The sequence below is a fragment of the Colias croceus genome, chromosome 4 (assembly GCF_905220415.1).
Source record: "Colias croceus chromosome 4, ilColCroc2.1".
NCBI classification, from domain to species: Eukaryota; Metazoa; Arthropoda; class Insecta; order Lepidoptera; family Pieridae; genus Colias; species Colias croceus.
This window is the reverse complement of record NC_059540.1, coordinates 4,359,410-4,383,076: the sequence shown is the minus strand read 5'-3', so window position 1 is coordinate 4,383,076 and position 23,667 is coordinate 4,359,410. Positions and strand designations below refer to the sequence as shown.

The 23,667-nt window shown below is 33.8% G+C and overlaps 1 protein-coding gene across 4 annotated transcripts in view; it reads left to right on the top strand.

Moving 5' to 3' along the window:
• The window catches only part of LOC123690818 (ras-related protein Rab-37), a 66,052-nt gene extending 46,111 nt beyond the window's left edge, over nt 1-19,941 (top strand). For 2 of the 4 annotated variants that reach the window (XM_045634885.1, XM_045634887.1), the window contains 3 exons: nt 17,404-17,512; nt 18,752-18,862; nt 19,533-19,941. In XM_045634885.1, coding sequence (XP_045490841.1) covers nt 17,404-17,512; nt 18,752-18,862; nt 19,533-19,774 — 462 coding nt within the window. In that variant the 3' untranslated portion in view covers nt 19,775-19,941. Of the gene's footprint in view, nt 1-15,590; nt 16,093-16,260; nt 16,372-17,403; nt 17,513-18,751; nt 18,863-19,532 lie in introns of those variants that run through there. The other 2 variants (XM_045634883.1, XM_045634884.1) reach the window with 2 other exon arrangements.
• The last annotated feature ends 3,726 nt before the right edge of the window (nt 19,942-23,667 follow it).

Below are 23,667 nucleotides of genomic sequence, written 5' to 3'. Positions count from 1 at the left end.
AGGAAATATTGTTACAAGTCCTCTCAGCACTCCGACCTCCCGGGGTTGAACACGGGAGTATTGCATTAAGCATTGTAATGTAATCCTTTACTCAGTGAGGAATATACAAATGCAGCTTTTTACGAGTTGAGAAAATAGTCCTATTAGAGAGGATCGTCTATTGCTAGGTTCCTTCTTTTAGAAGAAAATCAAGAATATAACAAAATAGATAGAAATATTAACATACATCTTTGGTAGATGATAGTATTTTTTATTAAAGTAAGTATGTTTCGTAATATAAAATGGATACGTTCGCGCAATCTGCTCATCTTTATCACAAATTCCAAGAACAAATTACGATCTCCAAATTCATTCTTATCAAATTTTACATTCGCGAAAAGGTCAAAAGAATTTTGAATAAACTCTTCGCGGGATCCGATTATGATGTTTTATTTACATTTATCATTACTTTGCTTCGTTAGACAATTTGGAGGAGCTTTTTCTTTGCAACTTTCAAAATTCCTACACAGCGGTATTTTGTAGATTGTAGTTTGTTAAGGAGTTACTCAATTAAAATTTGGAACATTCCAGAAAGATCTTATTAATTAACGCGTAAGCTATAAAGCCAATTAAGTAGTGGCCATGAATACCTATAAAGATATATAAGTAAAAATATAGGTACAGGCACAGCCTTTGTTAACTTTATGGGGAATCTGAATCTTTTTACGAAGCGAATGAAATTCGATAGGTACGCAGCTTGTTTTTAGACTGCGAAATGAAATTTATTATCTGTTGAAAGGAATTTCATATTATAGAATGCGAACTAATGAGCAAGCTTTTATGATTCAGTTCAGTATTGATCGAAGTTTTTTTTATACCTGTTACAATGCAGTTAAAAGTCGATGTCTAATGTATCTAGGTACTGTATCTAACAAAGCTATTTATTTGTAACCTGTTTTCCACGTTATCATTTTTGTAGGTATTAGAATAAGTTTTCCAAGTTGTATGGAATTTATAGATCGGTTCTACGCTCACACGATAACCATAGTTGTACCAAGAAGGTGGTCTAAAAAACTAGGTATAGAGATAGGACTATATCAGTCACATATGTTATCTGTATATCCTATCCAAGGTCCTATCTAAGATACCTGTCATAATTTATTAGCTTCATCTGTATTTTTTTTTTGTTACCAAAGGCTTTAGACTCCGTCTCTTTAAACGGACAGATTTAATTACAATTTTACACGATCAAGGATCAAAATAATATCATCATTTAAGCGTGTTTTTAGTTTTTTTTAAACTATATAATTATTCCCGAGAAAGTCTACCACTAGATTCTAGAGGAACTAATCACAAAGTTGTTTGCAGTCTCCCTGTTAGAGCTGTTTGTCTTTTGTTCCCTGCCCCAACCTGCGACGAAGTTGAGAAGCAATTACTATTTGCTAAAATTTAACTTGACTCATACCTAGACGTGTATTGATAAAACAGGACGTATAATTTGTGGTTTGTCTTGATTAAAAGATTTGGTTAAATGTGCTTAAGCTTTCCATTACCTGCCTACGTAATAACTTAATGGTTGAGTTTATTTAACATAAGATATGTGATATGATTCATTCGTTGTAATTTCGTTAATATTTTAACTACTGACTTAGTACGGAGAGGGGAGAACTAGTACACAGTATTACCACAGGTATTACCATATTTAATATTGTAATACTGTGACTAGTACGGTAAAAAAAAATGCTCGTTCCGTATTAAAACATATTTTTAATTCATAAACTACGCCAGTTCATCAACTGTCTAATAAAAAGACAGCTACCAATTGTTAACTTTGTTCTGTACTTTTTAGGATAGTCGGATAAAAATATTTATAAAAGTAAATAAATCGTGTATACGTACAATTATGAGAGTTTAAAATCTCTGAAAATTTTCTCCAGCCACTTACAAAGTACTTTAAAATATATACATTCGTATGTATTCTTAAATATTTATCCCACAAAGCTACGTTTTAAAACTTTAAAAGGCAACTTCTACTTCTTGAAAATGTTTGACCTTAAAATTGAAAGCTAGTTTAAAATGGAGAACTGATATTATTTAAATATGTCGTGGCCATATCGTAGATTGATAATAGCAGTGGTGGCTCAGTGGTGAGACCTTAGACTTCGAATCGATAAGTCCGTGGTTCGAGACCAGGCGAGCGCGCAGGAAATAAATTGATTTTTCAATTTATCTGCGCATGTTGTAACATCACCACTGCTCGAACGGTGAAGGAAAACATCGTGAGGAAACCGACATGTCGAAACTCGAAGAATTAAAAAGTTCGACGACATATTGTGTCATCCGCCAACACGCACTTGGCCAGCGTGGTGGATTATGGCCTGTACCCTCATAGGAGGCCCGTGTCCCAGCAGTGGGAACGTATATGGGCTGATGATGATGATGATGATATCGTAGATTTGCTCATTTCATGAAATGATTCATCATTTCACGAAATGGTCGCATTTCATGTTGTGGCCAACATAGGTAATTTAAACTAGTTGTTTCGTTTAATTGTATCACGAAAATAAAAAATATTGATATACAACAAAATAATCATTAATTTATTTAAACACGCGATATGAAAATCAAACTCCAATGAAATATAATCCTACTTAAAATTATCAATGACTAGCTTTCCGCCCGCGGCTTCGCCCGCATTTTCAAAGAAAAACTCGCTTAGTTCCCGTTCCCGTGGGATTTCCGGGATAAAACCTATCCTATGTGTTAATCCAAGTTACCCTCTATATGTGTGCTTAATTTCATTGTAATCGGTTTAGTAGTATTTGCGTGAAAGAGCAACAAACACACACACACACATCCGCACAAACTTTCGCAAGGATTGTATTGAAAACTTCAGCGCTTACATTGCAGCAAATGCTAACGAGCTTTTCAAAGAAATCTATATTATTTAGCATCTCATACCTTATTACCGTAAAAGCTACAATGTATAAAATTCAAAGAAATATTCCGAGATGATAACTAATGAGGGTTAGGTAGGTACATGCATATTATCTCTATAATAACATCTCTGCGACATTCTTCTTTTCGTAGAATAAGAGGTTATGTTTAATAATTATTCTGTTATCGTACAGGCAATAATGTTATCCTATATTATTAGCTATTTTTTATTAATACATAAAATTAAATTGAAATCGATACTGCGATACATGCAAAATATTGCAAAATATCTTCTTGTATAGCTAGTTACTTCGTCACTAGATACTCAAATATGTACAGGAAACTTTGAATATCAAACGCAATAAGATTCACAAATATTAATTATTCATAAAATTTGAAGCTTAAAATAGATTGGGTATGTAATGTTTTTTATATGATGTTTTAAATATTATTTGGTTTTTAAAAATATTTCCGCGTCATCTGGGAACCTAATTAATTTTAATTGCTCATTATCGAAATATGACTTTTATTTTCGTACCTACAGCCTGATTTTATCTATTATCAGCCTGACAAATATTTAATTATATTGGAGATTTTTTCCAACGTGATTATTATAGGTAGTACCGTAAACTAGGATATTCCGTCAACCTATCGCGATAATATAAACATTCGACAAATATGTACTGTTAGGTATGTGAAAACGACGATGGGTTTAATTATTATTATAGTGAAATTTTTAGGTCAATATTAATATCGTCATGGAAATATTAAACTGAAAGTTTATTTAATTAACTTTTTTTTATAATTATCTGGGCCTTTAAGTTTTTACGCTCTCAGCTCGTACGTTGGCGATTACTTGATTACGTACTAGTTTTAAACTCAGGATTCATTGTGCATTTATCACTGGACATTGAAGGGAGGAAGGCAAGGAAGGAGGAAGGGAGGAATTTTTTATCAAATTTTTGAAGTTTCTTGAAATTTTTTTTATGTCAGAAACGGTGGATGGTAAGCGACTTTGCATGACCATAATATGAAAACATAAGGTCTTTGCAAATAGGTTGTTAGCTTTTAGAAAGGAAAAAGGGAGGAGATAGTGCATTTTTTATGGAAAGCAATTAATTTTTATATTTATTATATATGGAATTTCATTTTAAATTTTTTTTTAATCTGTAAACAATTTGAAATTGTTATAGGATTGACTAATCTGCAAAAGGGAAAATTTTGAAAGAGGATTAATTGAAACAGGGCAGCGCTTGGAAATAAATCATATTTTATCATAATTTACCATAGTTTAATCTTTTTTAGAGGATCTCGTGCAATAATACCGCTTTTCTATAAAAAAATTTATAGTGTAGAGAAACATGATAATATGAAATATGTAGGTATTTATTTTACATCCATTTTCATTGCCGTTACGAGCAACATAAATATAATGTATTTTATCATAAACATTGAACTGTTTGTACAAGAACAGCGTAAAATTTTGTATCACAGCCAACAATGAAAATTTCACTAAACAAAACATCATTTTGTTTTTGAAACAACGATGAACAAACACCGCTTAGGACAGTTTCAATTTCCAACAATCAACGTTTAAAATAAACCGTTATTTGAGACAACAAAACTTTCGATGTAACTGTAGTAAAGGAAAATTTTAAATTGCTATTGTCCAAATACGAATTTTCTACTTTCTAGAAGTCCGCCGGGATCTTGTTACATTTTAATGACCAGTCGATATTTATTGTTAGTCTATTGGCATTTATTATAGATAGGGAGGCGAGGTAGCTAAATGGCGTAATTAAACGGCGCCGTCGAGACTTATCAAAATCGATAGATAAAATAATTTCGAAAAGAAAAGCTTCTATGGTAAAAACCATTTTAGCGGTGGGTTTGGCGTGTACGGATTTTCAAAAATGTAAAAAAAAATAGTTACTTGGGCATTCTCGAGCGCGTCAGATATTCATACTACGTATGCCCAAAGTGCCTCTGATAACAACGGTATACTAATCTGCCGGTTTGCGTGGTGGGGCTAGGCATATTAATTCGTCAAAAATGCACAAAAAAAATTTACTCGAGCGCGTCAGATTTTCGGAAGGGGTGTTAAGTAGGCCCCAAGGAAGCTCCCCTTAAAAAAACTGACGATTTCGGCGTGACGATAAGTTACGATGAATTTTTGAAAATGCAGAAAAAAAAAGTCCTTTTGAAATACTCGAGCGCGTCAGATTTTCATAGGGGAGGTTTATCTCGGTCTCCTGAAAGCATATTTTCTTAATCTGACAAAAATGTTGGTGGGTTCTCTTAATCTGACCGAAAAAGGTTTGAGAGTTTCTTTTTTTTAATCATCGTTATTTCATATCAATTTTTCTTAACACCCTCAGTTTTCGAGATATACTCAAAAAACCGGGAGTTTGAGTTTTTATGATGCTTCAAGTCAAAAAGTTTTAACTTTGGACAAAAATGTAAAGAGACCTTTTTTGTGTAAAATAAAATTACCTTTTTTGTTTATTCAAACTTTTTTTTTTGTAAAATGTATCGTTCGCGACTTATATACTGCAACGCGTTTTTCGGAAGACGAAATGGCTCCTCCAGGCTTCCGGTCACGCGGAAACCGGCAGCTTTTGTATTTTTAGTAAGTTTTAGATTATATTCTTCAAAATAAAAATAAAAACAATCGCGCTCGAGAATGCCGGATTAACGTTTTTTTTTTACAAGTTCGCGACCCTATAACTTGGCGGCGTCAAGGACTTATCGTCAGATTAGTTAAATTTAGTCTTAAAACACTAAAATCAACCCCCAATATCTTAATCTGACGCGCTCGAGTATTTCAGACTATCGTTTTTTTTTTACTAATCTGATCGTCTATCCTGGGCGCGCGTCACTACTTAAAGAGCTAAATAGTTAACAAGGTTGTTCTATTAGGTCTAAGGTATCTCTCATATCTTAAACTGCCACGCTCGAGTATTGCAGAAAATTCCCCTCTTCGCCTCCCTATCTATTACAATAGCATCAAAAATCACTGGACTGGTGGACTTTTGTGATGCAAGTTGGCGCCATGTTTTTATTTTCGTAACAAACGTTTTGAAAGAATCGCTGATGTTCATTTTTATGGTTCAGCCGTAAATATGCTACCATTTGTTGTGTTTTAACTCTTTATTATAATGATCAAAATGACATTACATTTTTATAAAGTATCTCTAATTCTCTAAGTACCCACATTATAATTATTAATAATCAATATTACCTACATACAACATCTTCCCCTTTCAATAAGATTTATAAGTATAACAAACTATATTGCTGACGAACAATATTAATTTTACAAATGAATCATATAGGCAAATTAAGCAATAAAGTACTTTCATTACTGTTAGTTTAGCTAAAGAATGAATCAGTGTAGAATAATCTATATCTATCCATTAATGCAAACCATTAAATTACAATTATTTATCTAATTATAATTGATGATATTCTATACCCATTAATAGCTACAAATCATCTCGGCTATAGTAACATTAAACAAAATTTAATGGTAACCATTCCATCACAAATTTAACACAATACTCATATTTAATTTAACACAATAGCCAAACATTAGTAGAACACACATATACCTTATAATACATCATCATCCGAAACCTTTTTTTTTTTTTTTTTTTTTTTTTTTTTTGTGATACTATGAACTAAGTATTATATTATTATTTTTTTTTTTTTATTAAATTAAATCATTAATTTTATTATTAATAATGAAATCTGTCTGGAGGACGCACTATTCTTCCAGAACGAGTACTATAAAAATTTGTATTTTGCGACACCTCAGTAGGAGAAGAATTTATTTTGTTATTTTGGACATAACTTTCATCAAAATCATCATAATCGCCGATAGGACGCCTACAATCATGCCTCGTACTTTTATTTAAAACGGGCTCGTTCTGTTCAACGCCAGACTTAATAATTTGCTGCCTATTCCTCCTATACCGCGCGCCATCGGGCGTGCGCACCCAGTACGAACGTGGCTCCGCGGCCGGGCCCTCTACGCGCGCCGGCACCCAGCGACTGTGACTCATTCCCTGCCCTTCACGAATACGTACAAAATCATTGTTATTTAACGGTTTTAATTTTCGCGTATGCTGATTGTAGAATGAGCTCGATTTTTCAGTTTTTTCTGCACGTTTGATCGCTATTTTCTCTCTAGAAGGAAGCTTCGGTCGTAAAAGATTCGAGCTAACGGGCAGCCTAGTATTTAAACGCCTACCCATCAAAAGCTGAGCCGATGAATAAATCTCCCCTGATATAGGCGTATTTCTAAAATTTAATAAAGCTAGAAACGGATCTGTGCCGTCCTGTTCGGCTTTAATTAATAATTTTTTAACAGTTTGTACGTTACGTTCGGCTAAACCATTAGATCGGGGATAATAAGGCGAACTCGTTACGTGTCGAAATCCCCAAGCTTCGCTGAAATTCTTAAACTCCCCCGATGTAAACTGTAGGCCATTGTCTGAAATTAACCGCATCGGAATACCGTGACGAGAGAACATATCCTTTAACTGTTTAATTACCGAACCGGACGTAATATCTCTCAGTGAAGCGACCTCCACGTATTTCGAATAGTAGTCTACGACCAAAATGAAATATTTATTTTTAATCTGAAAGATGTCAGCGGCTAGCACTTCCCACGGAGTGTCCGGTTGCGGGTGCGGCAGCAGCGGCTCGCGCGGCTGCTCGGCGCGGTGCTGCGCGCACACGCCACAGCGCCGCACCGCCCTCTCGATGTCCGCCGACATGCCCGGCCACCACATCACGTCGCGAGCTCGGTTTTTGCATTTATCGATACCTAGATGGCCCTCGTGAATTCTATTTACCATTTCGTTTCGAAGACTCGTAGGTATAATTACTCTGTGATTTCTGAACGCTATATTATTAATAACGTGAAATTCATCTCTTATATCCCAATACATCTTCGCGCTTCCATCTAACAACGCTTTCGTGTGAGGCCAGCCACTTTTATAATAATCCATCGCTCTGCAGAGCCCCACATCATTCCTAGTCTCTTTCTCCACTAACATCAGTTTTTCATCACTGAAACCGGTATTTTGAATAATAAGATTCACATGTCCTTCCACATCTTTTTGAACTTTATCTTCAGTATTATTTAAATTATCTACTTTAGTTCTCGACAATGTGTCTGCTATAAACATGAGTTTGCCTGGAACATAACATACATTTAACGAATATCGCTGTAATTTTAATAATAGTCTTTGCAACCGAATAGGTATATCATTCAGTGGTTTCTTGAAAATAGATTCTAACGGTTTATGATCGCTTTCCACTATAACTTTAGTATGTCCATAAACAAATTGATGGAATTTCGAACACCCATATACTATCGCCAGCATCTCCTTCTCTATTTGCGCCCAGCGACTCTCGGCAGGTGTTAAAGCGCGCGCCGCGAACGCCACGGGCCGCCCCTCTTGCAACAAACACGCTCCGAGACCGAACGCACTCGCATCGACAGAGACGGTAACTTGTTTATTTGGATCATAAAATCTTAAAGAAGGCGCATTCATTAAGGACGTTTTAATTCTATTATAAGCTTTAGTATGTATTTCGTGCCAATCGAACTGTACATTATTTTTTAGTAATGATCTCAACGGTTCCACTAATTTTGCGTAATTAGGAATAAATCGAGATACATAATTGGACATCCCTAAAAACCTCTCTAACTCTTTTTTATTTACAGGTATACTCATGTCTCTTATTACACGAATTCTATCTGGATCCGGCTTAATCCCATTTGAATTAAAAATATGCCCTAGGAATTTAACTTCTCTCACCCCAAATTTACATTTATCCCGGTTGAACCTTACCCCATTTGCCACAGCGCATTGCAGCACCTTATGTAACCGCTCATCATGCTCCTCTTTTGTCTTACCGTACACCAACACATCGTCGACGTACGTTTCTACGCCTTCGCACGCGAACAGCCTATGCATAACACTATGAAAAACCTCACACGCACTACTAATCCCGAACGGCAATCGTAAAAATCTATATCTCCCGAAAGGTGTTGCAAAAGTACATAGCTTAGAACTATCATAATCCAATTTCAACATATAAAATCCTTTACTAGCGTCTAAAACGGAAAAATATTTCGCTCCAGACAAATTTGCAATTATTTCATCAAGCGTAGGCAATTGAAAATGACATCTTTTAATTGCCTCATTTAAAAACTTAGGATCTAAACATATGCGTAATTTGCCATCCGCTTTTTCCACTAATACTATATTTGACACCCAATCGGTGGGTTCACTAACAGGCATTATAATATTAAGCTGTTGTAAGCGATTGAGTTCCTCCCTCAACTTAGGTCTTAATTTAATCGGTATTTTTCTTGCACTCCTTACTACGGGAGGAACCCTATCGTCTACAATAATTCTATGAAAACCTGGTAATTCACCTATTCCTTCAAACACAGATTTATATTGTACAAAAAAATCAATATTACAATTTTTTATCTCATTAATTCTCATAATCATATTTAATTTAACGCAGGCATCTCTCGATAACAAGTTACTGCAATTTAAATTCAAAACAAATATTTTTTCTTGTACTTTTAATGACTTATATGTAATCGATGCCATAAAATAACCAATTACATTTAATTTATTTTTACTAACTTCCTTAAGAATTACATTAGTTTTCAATAAATCTTTTTTATTAAATCCTGAGGCTAAAAAGCTAGACAATGACATAACACAAACATCGGCTCCACTATCTAATTTAAACATCATCGCTTTGCCATTAACATAAACATAATCGAACCAAGCGTGGCTGTCTATCGTGTTTATTTCAATACCATTTATTATATATTCCTCACCGGAACCCTCTGACGGTGGGGTCGCACGATTCACTTCGCGTAACGATACCGCACTATACCTACAACACTTTGCAAAATGTCCACGTTTATCACATCTATAACAAGTTACGTTAAAAGCGGGACACTTATTATTTTCATGCATACGATCACAATAGGCGCACTTCGGACGCGCCCGTCGCACATGACCTCGTAGCTGCGGCGCGGCGAGCGCGCGCTGCGGCCGCGCCGGCCAGGCGGGCCCGCGCCAGCCGCCGCTCGCCCTCGCGCGCGCGCCGCGCGAACTCACCGCCTCCACCTCGACGTCACGACCGAGCATCGAACGCGCACTCCTCGCTTCATTCATATCACTCGATGAACTTCCCGCAATTTGTGTATCAATTGAAAATTTATTAGCAGCCGGCGTGGGCGCGTCGACTCGGCCCGCTTGATGACACGCAGCCTCCGCCGCTCGGCACCACGATTCTGCGTCACTCAATTCCAAATCCTTTTTTCTTAAAAGACGCTCCCTTAACTGTGCATCTCGTATTCCTCGTATTAACTGCGTTAGGATAAGGCTATCTCTCAGCTCTCCAAATGAACACACTTTACTTTGTATTTTTAAGCGTGCAAAATAACACTCGAAAGATTCATCTGCATTTTGATAACACTCGAAAAACAAATGACGTTCGTAATTAATATTCTTCTTCGGGTCTAAACGTTCTTGAAACTTCGAACATAATACGTCATATTTGTTAATCTCACTACTTTGAAAATCGAGTTCTTCATATATTTCACGTCCACATTTACCAATTGAATGTAAAAATAAAGCACACTTCTCACGTCCAGGGGCATTTTCTCTTCCAGATGCAATTAAATAGCAATCAAAGCACTTTTTCCAATCACGCCAGTTCTCCGACATATTGCCGTTGCTTGACATTGCCGCTGGCTGTTGTATCGCATTATTGACGCAACTTAAATCCCTGTCACTCCTCGCCATGTCCTCAAAATACACTTATAAACTCCTTTTATGCACAATATCTTATTTGTTCACACCTGACACCATGTTGTGTTTTAACTCTTTATTATAATGATCAAAATGACATTACATTTTTATAAAGTATCTCTAATTCTCTAAGTACCCACATTATAATTATTAATAATCAATATTACCTACATAAAACACCATTTAATAATTTTTTGATTTTATTCTATTTTTTTGAAAAGGGTATGTTTTTCTTAATTGTATTTTTTTTCATAAAATATATTTGAAAATCAGTTTACTCATGTATTAGCAATGCAGGACATATAAAAATAGTTTGGGAATATAATAATATAAATAACTAGCTAAAGAAAAAACCGCAGAATTCCCGTTCGGGATAAAACCTATCCTATGTATGTGTTAAGTGTTCTGTTCTGCGCTATGTGTATAAGTGTTAATCCAAGTTACCCTCTATATTTGTGCTAAATTTCATTGTAATCGGTTCAATAGTATTTGCGAGTAACAAACATACACATATACATCCGTCCTCACAAACTTTCGCATTTATAATATTAGTAGGATTAAGGATAGTAATTATACATAGTTAAACTAGAATAATTATTTCGTCATTCGTTTGTTGAACTTAAACTAACGAAATATAATCTAAGCTTAATGTTACCTACTTTAAATATAGCATATTACAATATTTTCAAGCGCTGTTTCAAAGGAAATGAAAATATAGATACCTACTGAATACTGATAATGAGAAAACTTATTCGATCATAAGCTAATTTTTATCTCTGGCTTGCGACTGCAGATCGCTTTCGTATGACTTTGGAGATGGATTTAGGTATTTTGTGTTATAACTTTTTAATACTAAAAGATTGTGATTTTTTTGAAGTGAAAATTCTTTAGGCGCCTTGAGAGTAAAATTTTGAGGTCGCGACATGGCAATACCGTCACGTCATGGAGTAAGGCGACGATTTTGGTATATTATAATCTTACCAAAGAAGTTCACTTCGTGCGCTCGGCTCGGCATACAAGCTCTTATTTTTACAAATTCTTTATTACCTATGACATCAATATCATCGGCAACCAATTTTCAAAAATATGCAGACAGGCGGTCAAACCTTTGTCACATTATCACTGCTACGCTTGAATGGTTCTCATGTAGCAACTTTGTACATGAAATTGGCCAAATTTACATAATGCACACTGAATTTTCTACGCTAGTAATATAATTATGAACTTACATTTTCTGCTGAATAGACGGTTATTATATTAAATTACTCATGGATGTTGCATTTTATGTTTTAATACTTTTTATTTCAAATGTTTCGGGTTTTCTAAAAAGTATATCATAAGAATATATTATTAAAGTGAAACTTTTATTATATACATCATCTCAAACTTTTTGGTCTGTGTAGCGCATGTCGCGTGACGCACGATACGTAGGTACGATAATTATCGGCCAAATACGATAACTTTTAGTTAAATGTCTATAGTGTGAAAAAAAGTTTCACTTTTACCGTGGTTTCATAAGACCACACGACATTTTTTTTTACCTTTAGCCTTGTTTTTTAGGTACTCGTAATTCTATAAAATACTCAGCCATTTTTTAAAACTAACATATTTTACGATCACTCCCATTTGGTAAAACCGGGTTTAATTAAAATTGAAAAAACAGAGGTTTCATTTATTGGAGTTATCGACTTTCATTCAGAGGCTAGCGCGAAAAGCAATTAACAGACTTATTCCGAATTGTTCATACCTTTTAGAGTGTTGATAAATATTTGTAAGGAAGGAAAATCGTTTATTAAAATCCTAGAAAATACTGTTAGTATATTACCCGAGAGACGGTGGGTACTGCGTTAAAAGCAAAAACGAGATTTCAAGGTATTTCCTGTCAAAGCTTATATTATAATAATTATCTCTGTTAGTGAAATTCTTTTATATTTGAGATTAGCTTTTAGTTTTGCAATTCATTGGGGAATCCACTTTATTTGAAGTTATAGATATAAATAAGAAAATATAGCCCTTTTTATTCACATAAGATGAAATTTTCTGATTGTTAAATAATTTTAAAAATCTATCGATATAATATCGTAACAAGTAAAAAATCAAGTCTCCACTCTTACTATTGCTCAAGACAAACTTTTAAATAAATACATCCTATCCTACTAATATTATAAATGCGAAAGTTTGTGAGGATGTGTGTGTGTTTGTTACTCTTTCACACAAATACTACCTAGGTACTTAACCGATGGCAATGAAATTTAGCACACTTAAAGAGGATAACTTGGATTAACACATAGGATAGGTTTTATCCCGGGAATCCCACGGGAACGGGAACTATGCGGGTTTTCCTTTGAAAACGCGGGCGAAGCCGCGGGCGGAAATCTGGTATATTATAATATCAAGCGTATGTTAACAACATAATCACTATCAGCATAAATCTCAATACTTATCTCAGGTAAGTACCTACTTTAGAACAATGTGAAGAGATTAATCTCACACTATCATGACAAGTACTTAGCAGTTGCTATGTTACAGGATCATACAAAGCTTCATACTGAGCGTAAAGCTCACCTACTATGCTCTTAAGGATCTAAATCCTGAAACCTTAAGTTTTCGAAGTTAAGGTTGACTTAATGGGACATAGATATTTAAATAAAGAAACTACATAACATATTAGAAAATAGTAAGTTTATGTGTTTGTTTATAACGCGTTAGAATATGTATTGGATATTGATAGATTCCTATTTTTCATTCTGCTTATATAGACGATGTTTCAGGCAATATTACGAATAACATGAATTACGGGTTGCTTTGTAAGAGCATTTACTTATCACTTATCATTTATTTATTATTTCGGGGATTATTCGTAAATTAAATGCACATTTAAGTATTTTTATTTATTTAAGCCGCTGCTTATTGCTGATACAAACATACATATAAAACTAAATATTCTATTATTTAACACATCGGATTTTCCGGTTTGTTGATCAGCGTGTCTTGTGACACATAGGCCTCTTCCAGCCGCTTCCACTCATTTCTATCCTTCGCATATCTGCAGGTCCATACTGTTTCACCAATCTTTTTAATATCATCTAACCATCTCTTAAGTATCATTTAAGTATTAATAAATAACAATTAAAAGAAGATAAACTATAAATACTATAGTATTCTGTATTAAGTTCGACACCTGTTTTTCCCTGCTAATCGCTGTATTACTTTACTCAGGCCTTAGTGTGAGGGTTGCGTAAACGGAGGGCTGAGATCCCTCACATTTGCACAAACACAATATGATGGTAACACGGATATGATATAGATATATTTTTATGCAGTTACCTTAGTTTGTTTTATGGGTTATTTCATATTGGAATAACCTATATCGCATTTTAAAAGGATTGTATAAACTTTTATTTATATTGCGGAAATCTTGTATAGATTCCGCCGGGCAAGGAGCCGTGGGTTATGTCGGATTCTTACCGTCTAAAAACCCACTGTGTTCCGTCGAGCCACAGGGTTGCGGGTAGGTATTAGTTGGAACTCTTCCGCGACCCCATTATAAATAAAGACCTACCTATAACTTTTAAACAAGTCTAGATATTAAAAAAAAGCCGCTGATGAAATGTCAAACCTCAAAATATGAAACCGCTAAAAATGTAACGATTAATTTGCGATAAAATCAAACTCGTACTTAATAGATACCTATCGTATTTGTTCTTGTCACCCTCACCCTTGATAAGGGTCGTGACGGGCCGGAAAGACCCTTCGTAGGGTTGTCAGCCCGTCATGTAAAATGCCATTAAAATTTTAATGCTTAAATTTCAATACTGAAAAGTAACGATGTCATGAAATAATATTTTAATTAATTGTTAACGTTATCTGTGACAACCCGCCTAAAGCTTTTATTATAGTGATAGTAATGAAATCCAGCTGTTAATTAGTTTGTTAAACGCCTAGGGTTTACTGAGCCTTGTGTAAACAAGCTGTAACAACTTGTTTTCTCACTGTTAGGTAGTTATATTGTTTAACTTGGTACTCTCACATTTAGTAATTAAAATGTTTATATTTCATACATTTTCATTTTAGATGCCGCTCCTGATAACTTAGGTACTTAGCAATATTATTAATGTGGATTATAACATATAGGTAAGTAGGTACCTACATATTCAATTTAATTTTTTTTAGATTACTAAAATTTTTTTAGATAGGTACCTACATTTATATTTTTCGATCTGTTCGAGACTTGCGCCTAATTAAATATAAAAATGACATTATGTGTTATACCTACCTATTATAGGTAGGTATATTAAAAAATACAAAATTATATGTTGATAAAGACGTACGCTTTTCAATTATTGATCTGATATAAAACAAATTATGTTGCTGCATAAAACGAACTGCGTCTCCCAAAATAAATCATTTAACAGAGCTTAATTTAAACCTGATTTATAAAGGTAAAGGTCAAAGCTATTACCAGTTAATTAGTCTCTTTAACTCACACATGTGACATGCGTCATATATTAATAAATAATAGATATGTAGAGAAAAAACATTAAGTACGGCCCACGCATTTTAAATGCAATTTTAGCGAGCTAAAAATAAAATAGATATTTCATGAATCACACTTTCACGTTGTGAAGTAAAATAATGCAAATTGCAAACATAAAAAAATTATAAGAAAATCCCTTTTTGATATAAGTACTTACCTAAAGACGTAGTACTTATATAGGTAGTAGGTCATTTTATGAAACGTAATACCTACGTAGGTATTACGTTTCACAAAATGAAGGTTCAGTAGCTTATCTATTTATCTATAGATATCATACATATTATCTAAGATAGATATGTAAATAAAAGCAAAGATCGAATGTACCTACCTATAAAAATGTTCCAATAGCAATTGCAATCGCGAACGTGATCTATATTATTAACTTAGTAGAATAAGAAACAAATTAATTATAAAATTACTTAATTAAAACTGAAAAGCATATTTACCAACCACCTTCCAATTTAGCCAGCGTATCCAAACAATGAACTCCCGAACGTATTTAAAAAGTTTTATTAATTAAAAAGTGCACAATGTTGAAAGACTAACCGCGAAATTCAAATAAAGAACATGTGGAATCCAAAAGCAATGGACAATAGACAAATGGAGAAGCGTGTTGTCGTTGGTCGAGTGAGGCCTACGTGGGCGCGGAACCTTCCAGAAGCCAGAGACGAAGACGAGAAATCTGAAGAAGTCACCATGATGCCACATAGTGATCCGCCATCGCCGAGTGAGCAATGGGATAAATATGGGAAACAAGATGATAAATATGACGTTTTTGGAAAGGTTAGTTTGTATTTATCGTAACCTATATCTGACAAAATAAATATGTATATGTAAATGTTTTTTTCTAAAATTAAATGGCATTAAAGTATCCTTTAATGTTTAATTTATAGGTAATAGATAGTTTCAAATTTTATATCCTTCTTTAAATTTTTGACGTTTTTATTTCAGGTTATGCTGCTCGGTGATAGCGGCGTGGGTAAAACATGTATGCTCGTCCGCTTCCGGGATGGCACGTTCCTCGCCGGCAACTACATTTCCACCGTTGGCATTGACTTCCGGGTACACGCAACCGCAATTGCAATTTCCTATTACATTGCCTTAACCTTTATTTTGTAATCTAAGGCCTTAACATACTACCGTGTTTTACCAAAGAGTTTGCAGCCATTTTAACTGGCTGGTTAATTAGCATTCGTTTTATTATTTATTAATAACATCGTTAGCAAGGGTTCCAAGTTCAAATGGACCAGTCACGGGGATACGTGGCCGTTCGCTGCTCCGCTATTGGTGTTAAAGTTTGGCGCGCTTTTTCTGTTCCCGCCCCGTTAGCTTGACAGCTGTGATTGAATCGACTCTTCGGCTGAGTGATTTATTGCACCAAAGCACCGTTGTTTTTTTGTCTGTTTGATTTATGGTATTTGCCTGATGGTTATTGGAAAGTTGCGAGGGTCGAGGCATTTAATTTTTTCTGTTTCTATTTTTATGAACTATGTTACTTTTATACTTTATAAATATGAAAAGTTTCTTGAAATATATTACCTACTAGTTGTATACGTAGTATATTATTATTAGTCTGTGCTACTAGATATAATTTCTATTTGTTTCAATAAAATGGGAATGAAATGTTTTACATTAGAACTGTAAAAAATGTATATAAATAAATGGAGTAGGTAGTAAATAAATAGGTACCTACATTTGTGGACTCTAAGTAATTCTAATGATACAGTATTTTCTTCGAGCAATTGATAATATAATTACTATAGTTATTAAAATTTGTGAATTCAATATGATAACATACTTTCAAACAATACACAATCCATACTAATATTATAAATGCGAAAGTAACTCTGTCTGTCTGTCTGTCTGTTACTCAATCACGCCTCAACTACTGAACCAATTTGCATGAAATTTGGTATAGAGATATTTTGATACCCGAGAAAGGACATAGGATATGTTTAATCCCGGAAATCCCACGGGAACAGGAACTATGCGGGTTTGTCATTGACTGCGCGGGCGATGCCGCGGGTGGAAAGCTAGTAATCAATATGTTGATAAAGTTATCTCACAATATACTACTAACGCCATCTATTTCAGAATAAGGTAGTTACAGTAGACGGTATAAAAGTGAAGCTTCAGATATGGGACACGGCTGGACAAGAGCGCTTCCGTAGCGTCACACATGCTTACTACAGAGATGCTCATGGTAATTAAATTAAAATTAAAATTAAATTTATACGTATTTTCATTTTTTAATCAAAGAAAAAGTAATTTTAGTCTATAGACATGAACGCCATATAGCGCCATCTTTTGGTGCTGTGTGTTAAACTATCAGGGCGATTGCTATTGGCTTGTTGTTATGTTGGCAGCAACTAACCGTCATCTTGTGTTATCTGTGAATTGTGATAATAATTGGTTCATTATTTAGTACTCCACTATTATTCAAGGAGTAGTTTAATTGAGTTTAATAATACGGCTGTCATGTACCTAGCATAATGCCTTATTGTTTAATAACTAGGTTTCATATTATTAATTTATTATTTATCTTTCTTTTCTAACCATTATACAATTAAGTACTTAGGTAATATAATATTTTCTTCCTATACTATTGTCATAAATGTAAAAAAACCATTAAGCAGACCCAGTGAATCACGGTTATTTCTTGGACATACATACAACATATTTCACAGAAATTTTTAGATTTTCCTATGATGCTCTTTTAGAAGTACATAATTTATACGGAGTAGGTACGAGAGTAGGCGCAGTGGTGGGTGACCGAAATCATTGCGATTGATTGTGTAGGGCAGCCTTTCCCAAAGGCGGACCCCATCTAACCATCTAACCATCTAGCCATCTAACCATCTAGCCATCTAACCATGATCTGTCGACCCCTATAGCCCCACCTTATCATGATCCGCGGACCCCCAAAAAATCTTATTCGCATAAGTCAATCTATATTATTTTAAAAATTGATTGATTTAAGTGCAGTTTTTTGTATGAAATAGCTGAGCCACCAATCATTTGGCTTTCGTAATTTTCTTTATCCCCGAGTTGGGAAACGCTGATGTAGGGTAGTAGGTACTATTATAATAATATATTCTGTGGTTTAGGTTCGTGGCCTACTGAGATTCATTTCAATAAAAGTCTATAGATTCTTAACAATCAATATTTTTTTAAGAACTGGACGGGAAAGCGTTTCGTTTATTATATTACTTTAGAATTTAGATAGATCCTAAAACCGACAACGTTACCGTCCATACCATTTAAATTAATGCTTACCTGCTTACGTATAAAAAAAGAAGATACTTACTTGTTGTTTATTAATCAGTAATTGTAACTATCCATAAACAATATGATTAGTTTACAATTTTGAACATGTTATAAACGAAATCGTTTAGTATTTTATTACAGAGACTACAATCTACAACTGTATAACATGTTCCAGCACTGCTCCTTCTATACGATGTGACGAATAAAACAAGCTTCGACAACATACGAGCGTGGCTCGGCGAGATCCGGGAGTACGCGCAAGATGATGTAGTTATAATGCTTCTCGGTGAGCTCAACGATACTCATACTAGTTTCTATTTAATATACCTACCCATTTTATTAGTACAAATAATTAATCACTAATTGGTGGTTGCACGCATCTATATAGACTAGAAGTCAAACATTTTCATTTCGGATTCCCTTTTTATCACAAAAAAAGTTCGAGACTCGAGTCCGTTTGTGAATCAATCTCCGGTCGACAGTCTGCGATTGGGTGACGTTTTTATATTAGCTATCTACTCTACAATGGCAATATTTTTCTCCTTCTGATATTTTAAGTAGTTATGCGTAAATTATTATTATAGGTGTAATATCTTCTATGGGTAAAAAAGAAAATATGCTTTATAAGGGAAGGTTGAAAATAATCTTGAAAATTACTTTTGCTCTCACAGGCAAATAGGTAGTTAACTACCTGAATTTTTTATGATATAGGCAGATAAAATTGAAAATTTGGGGTAAATAAGTAGTCCCATGAAAGCTCTTTAAAGTTTAAACATCATCGTAATCATACATCAACGCGGCATAGATACCATAACGGTGTCATAATCATAATAAGTACCTACTGTATAATAAATCCTCATAAAAGAACATGCTGATGTCACAAGCTTTCCAACGTTCTAGTTTTATTGACGCGCGTCGTACAGACTACAATAATGTGGAGCGGCATCTCCTTCCAGGAAACAAGTCGGACAGCGGCCTAGAGCGGGCGGTGAGGCGGGAGGAAGGGCAACGCTTGGCGAGAGAGTACCAAGTCTCGTTCATGGAGACATCTGCGAAAACCGGCCTGAATGTGGAGGCGGCATTTGCCCACGTTGCACGCGCTCTCGTCGCGAAAGCGAACCCCGCGGACCCCGCGCGGCTGGCGGTGCGCGCGCAGCCGTCACAAGAACAACGCTCTTCTTGCCCGCCATGCTCGTAAGCGCGCCAAATTCGAACGGATCCGTGGACCAATAGAATGGACGGTCTCTGTGTCTTGTACATATTATTTTGTTTGTCTTTGGATGTTTCAGAAATGTATAAAGCTTGGGCTTGCACTTTGTACACTTTATTAAAACATTGTTTGTACATTATAGTATTATCACAGTATTACAGTGGTATTATTATAGTTTTAAAGAAATTCAAAATTATTTTTTACTTTCCTAGTGAGTATCTGAGTCTATACCTATTACCTACCGCATTTATTTTTTGTATGGTACCTAACAAAATCATGTAATTAACAAAAAATGGTTCATTTTGATGATAATTCTCCTAAGTTATTCTGTTTTTAATAAATGGGAAGTACACACTTACTAGGTACCTACATATTATGCATATTATTTATACAGATGCGCATAAAAATAAGTGCACAAAATAATGTTATTTTAGCTGTAAGTATGTAACCTTAGGCTGTAATTACTGTAATACATATTCTTAGCTTTGTATTCATATAAATATTATTACATATGTTATTGTAATGTGTGTGGGATTCTTCAAAACTATTGACTAAGGTTTTTAAATGAAAATTAAGGTACTAAAGCATTAGAAACATAATATTTAAAAATCACTTACTTAGTTACTTACATTTGGATAATATTTAATTTGTGTGTAAAGGGTTTAAAAAGGCATATGTATTGTAATTAAAAAGGCATTTAGAAAAAAAGATTCGGTAGGTAATACGAACAAAAGATCATTTCCACTTTGAAGAATACTGAGGTTCGTTTAAGAAATAGAATAGTGATAAAAATAAGTACCTAACTATAAACTACCTACATACGTCATCACTCCTTTATCAAAATTACTCAGCAACCAGGTAATAATACAATTACAAAACAGGAGAACTAATATTTTTATTGATATTGCAAATTGTGCATTAATAATAACTACCTACAATTTACAATATTTATATTATTAATATGATATAGAAGAGATCAGATTGGAGATAATATAATAAATAATAATTAAGTAATTGATATTAACATATCGATATAGATATAATAATGTGCACTTATTTAGAAAGAAAATATATGTATATTTCAGATTGCGAAATACCTATATACTTACTTATTTAAAAATTATTATACCTTATTAATTATGTGATCAAGTATTTGTAAAAAATATAAGTATTATAATGTTAGCTATGGTAGGTATCTATCCTAGTCTATCCTCTGAACTAGTCAGAACTATAAATTATAATACATACCTATTATAATTATATATCCAGTATCTTAGCTGAAATTTTTGTTTATTTACTGTTATTACTTATTATAGTTTACCAGTAAATATCACAGTTTAATTTGATTATAACCAAAAGTTTGAATATTATTAGGTATCTATCTATATATTTTTAGTTCTTAATTATCTAGGTACTGTCTATGAAACAAATTACTTATCATATTATTTTTATTTAAAGTAACTATTTTTTTGTACTAACTAATAACTAACTAAGTACTTATTTAACTACCATCTTTTTTATAAATTATAAGCAATTTAAAATTGTGATGTTTTGCTGTGATAATTCACATTCTACTATCATTTTTAGATTTTCTGTTTACCTATTAGATCTGTAGCATTTTCTTCTGAATACCTATCTATTTATACCTAAGTAATCTGTTGCGATTTTTCAATATTAAAAAAAAAACATGTAAATTGAGCGCTACACAAATACCTTTTATATTGTAATATATTATATAATATTAATAATTGATGAGGAAAATATAGTTATATATTTACTGCTGTAATATTTCCTAAATAGGTAGTTATAAAAATTGTTTTAAGGTTCAGGCTCGTATGATTCATTGTTAAAAATTTCATGTTAGAATATAATTTATGACTATAAATTAACTATAAGACTTAATGTAAGTAACGTACATAATATTATGTATCACATAAATAATATTTGTAATAAATGTTGTGGCATGCTTGCGCAAATAAAGAAATGAATCCATACCTACCTACTTATTTTAATTTTGTTTTATTTATTTCTTATAAGATCCTTGATGAGTATAACCATACTGTAACATAAAACAAAACAAAACGAAGTTATAGGTATTATGTTTGACACCTAACACCATTGACTTTTGAATATACCTACTTACTTTTAGAAAGCAAATTCTATTTTAGCTTATCTTATATGGATAATTAAAATTATCAGACTAAGGCTGGTTGCAGAGCTTGACCGACCGTCAGTGCGTACCGTCGGTCCTGACGATACGCATCAACAATTGTATGACTATGACACTAATGCGCATGACAATACGCGTGCGTATGGTCGGTCTAGCTATGAACGGTTTTATGAATTTCCATACATATGACAAGCGCGACTGACGTACGCACTGATGGTCGGTCAAGCTCTGCAACCGGCCTTATGTCTGTCTTAGCATAATATCTGCATGCATATGGTATGTTATTATTCAAATTAAAATGGAATAAAAACATCTTTTTAAAAGTCCCGCTTCAGAAATGTAACTGTCAACTTCATTTTATTTCAAATTTGGCGCCACTACAACTTCGTTGTGTTGAAAGTGGGGGAAGGTTACTGTCAGGGGAAATAAACATTTTATATCATCAGCATATTTTGTAATATTATTGTAGTGAAAAAGACTATAATTTATTATCAGTATTCTCTTACCCTTCAAAATAAATGATTAGGGGAGAATATAATAAGGCATTATTTTCTATTGCAACCAGTTTCTTATGTCTCAATACCAATCTTCAGAAAATTTTGAAATTTTAAACCTATACATTTGTGAAGTATAAACATAGATAATAAATAGTTTTCATTTCATATATTATCTGTTGTCACTTTGATTCTTTGACACTTGTACGATTGCATTATTATTCATTGTTCGTTGTTCAATAAAACCGCTCATCATATTTTCTCGGACCTTTTATTTAACAATCACTACGTTGCATGGTGTCAGAAGCGGTTGTAAAGTATGTAATAAGAAAATATATGAGAAAGCTGTGAAATGACGACATCCGACGCAGTGGCTGGAATAAAGCCGCCAGCTAACCTACAATTAATTGACGCCGACAAGTCAACGTGTTGGACAAGGTGGGTGCAACAATTTGACTGGTATGCCACAGCAATACAATTAGACAAAAAACCAGCCGCAATCCAGGCAGCAACTTTTATGGCGGTCATAGGCCCAGACGCCATCGAAATATTTAACAGTTTTAACCTTGTCGACGCGGAAAAAAATGATATTGAAATCATTAAAAATAAATTCAAAGAATATTTCGCGCCGAAAAAGAACATATCTTTTGAACGATATGTATTCTTTAAGATCGAACAAAACGAGGACGAAGTATTTAATGAATTTTTAATCAAAATAAAAACTCAAGCAAGTAAATGCGAATTTAACAACTTACTGGATGAAATGATAAAGGATAAAATCGTTTTTGGAATTAGATCAAATCAGGTTAGAGAAAAATTACTAACGGAAGAAAATTTAGACTTGACAAAAGCAATAACGATCTGCAAAACTAGTGAACAAGCATCTAAACAATTAGATGAATTTGATAGTAAAAATAAAGTTTTTGCTGTGAAAAATAAAAGATCTAACGAAAACAAGACTTTTGACTGCCGAAGATGTGGTACTAACCATAAAAGTAGAGAGTGCCCAGCTTTTAACAAATCTTGTACCAAATGTTCCAAACAGGGTCATTTTGCTAATATGTGTCGCACAAAAATGAAACATAATAATTACAAACAGAAAAATAGAGTAAACGCAGTAGAAGAAAGCTCTCAATCCGAAGATGAAGTGTATATATCCGCTATAAGGTCTGGAGAAAAGAAAAACTGGACAGAAAAATTACAAGTTGGCAATTTAA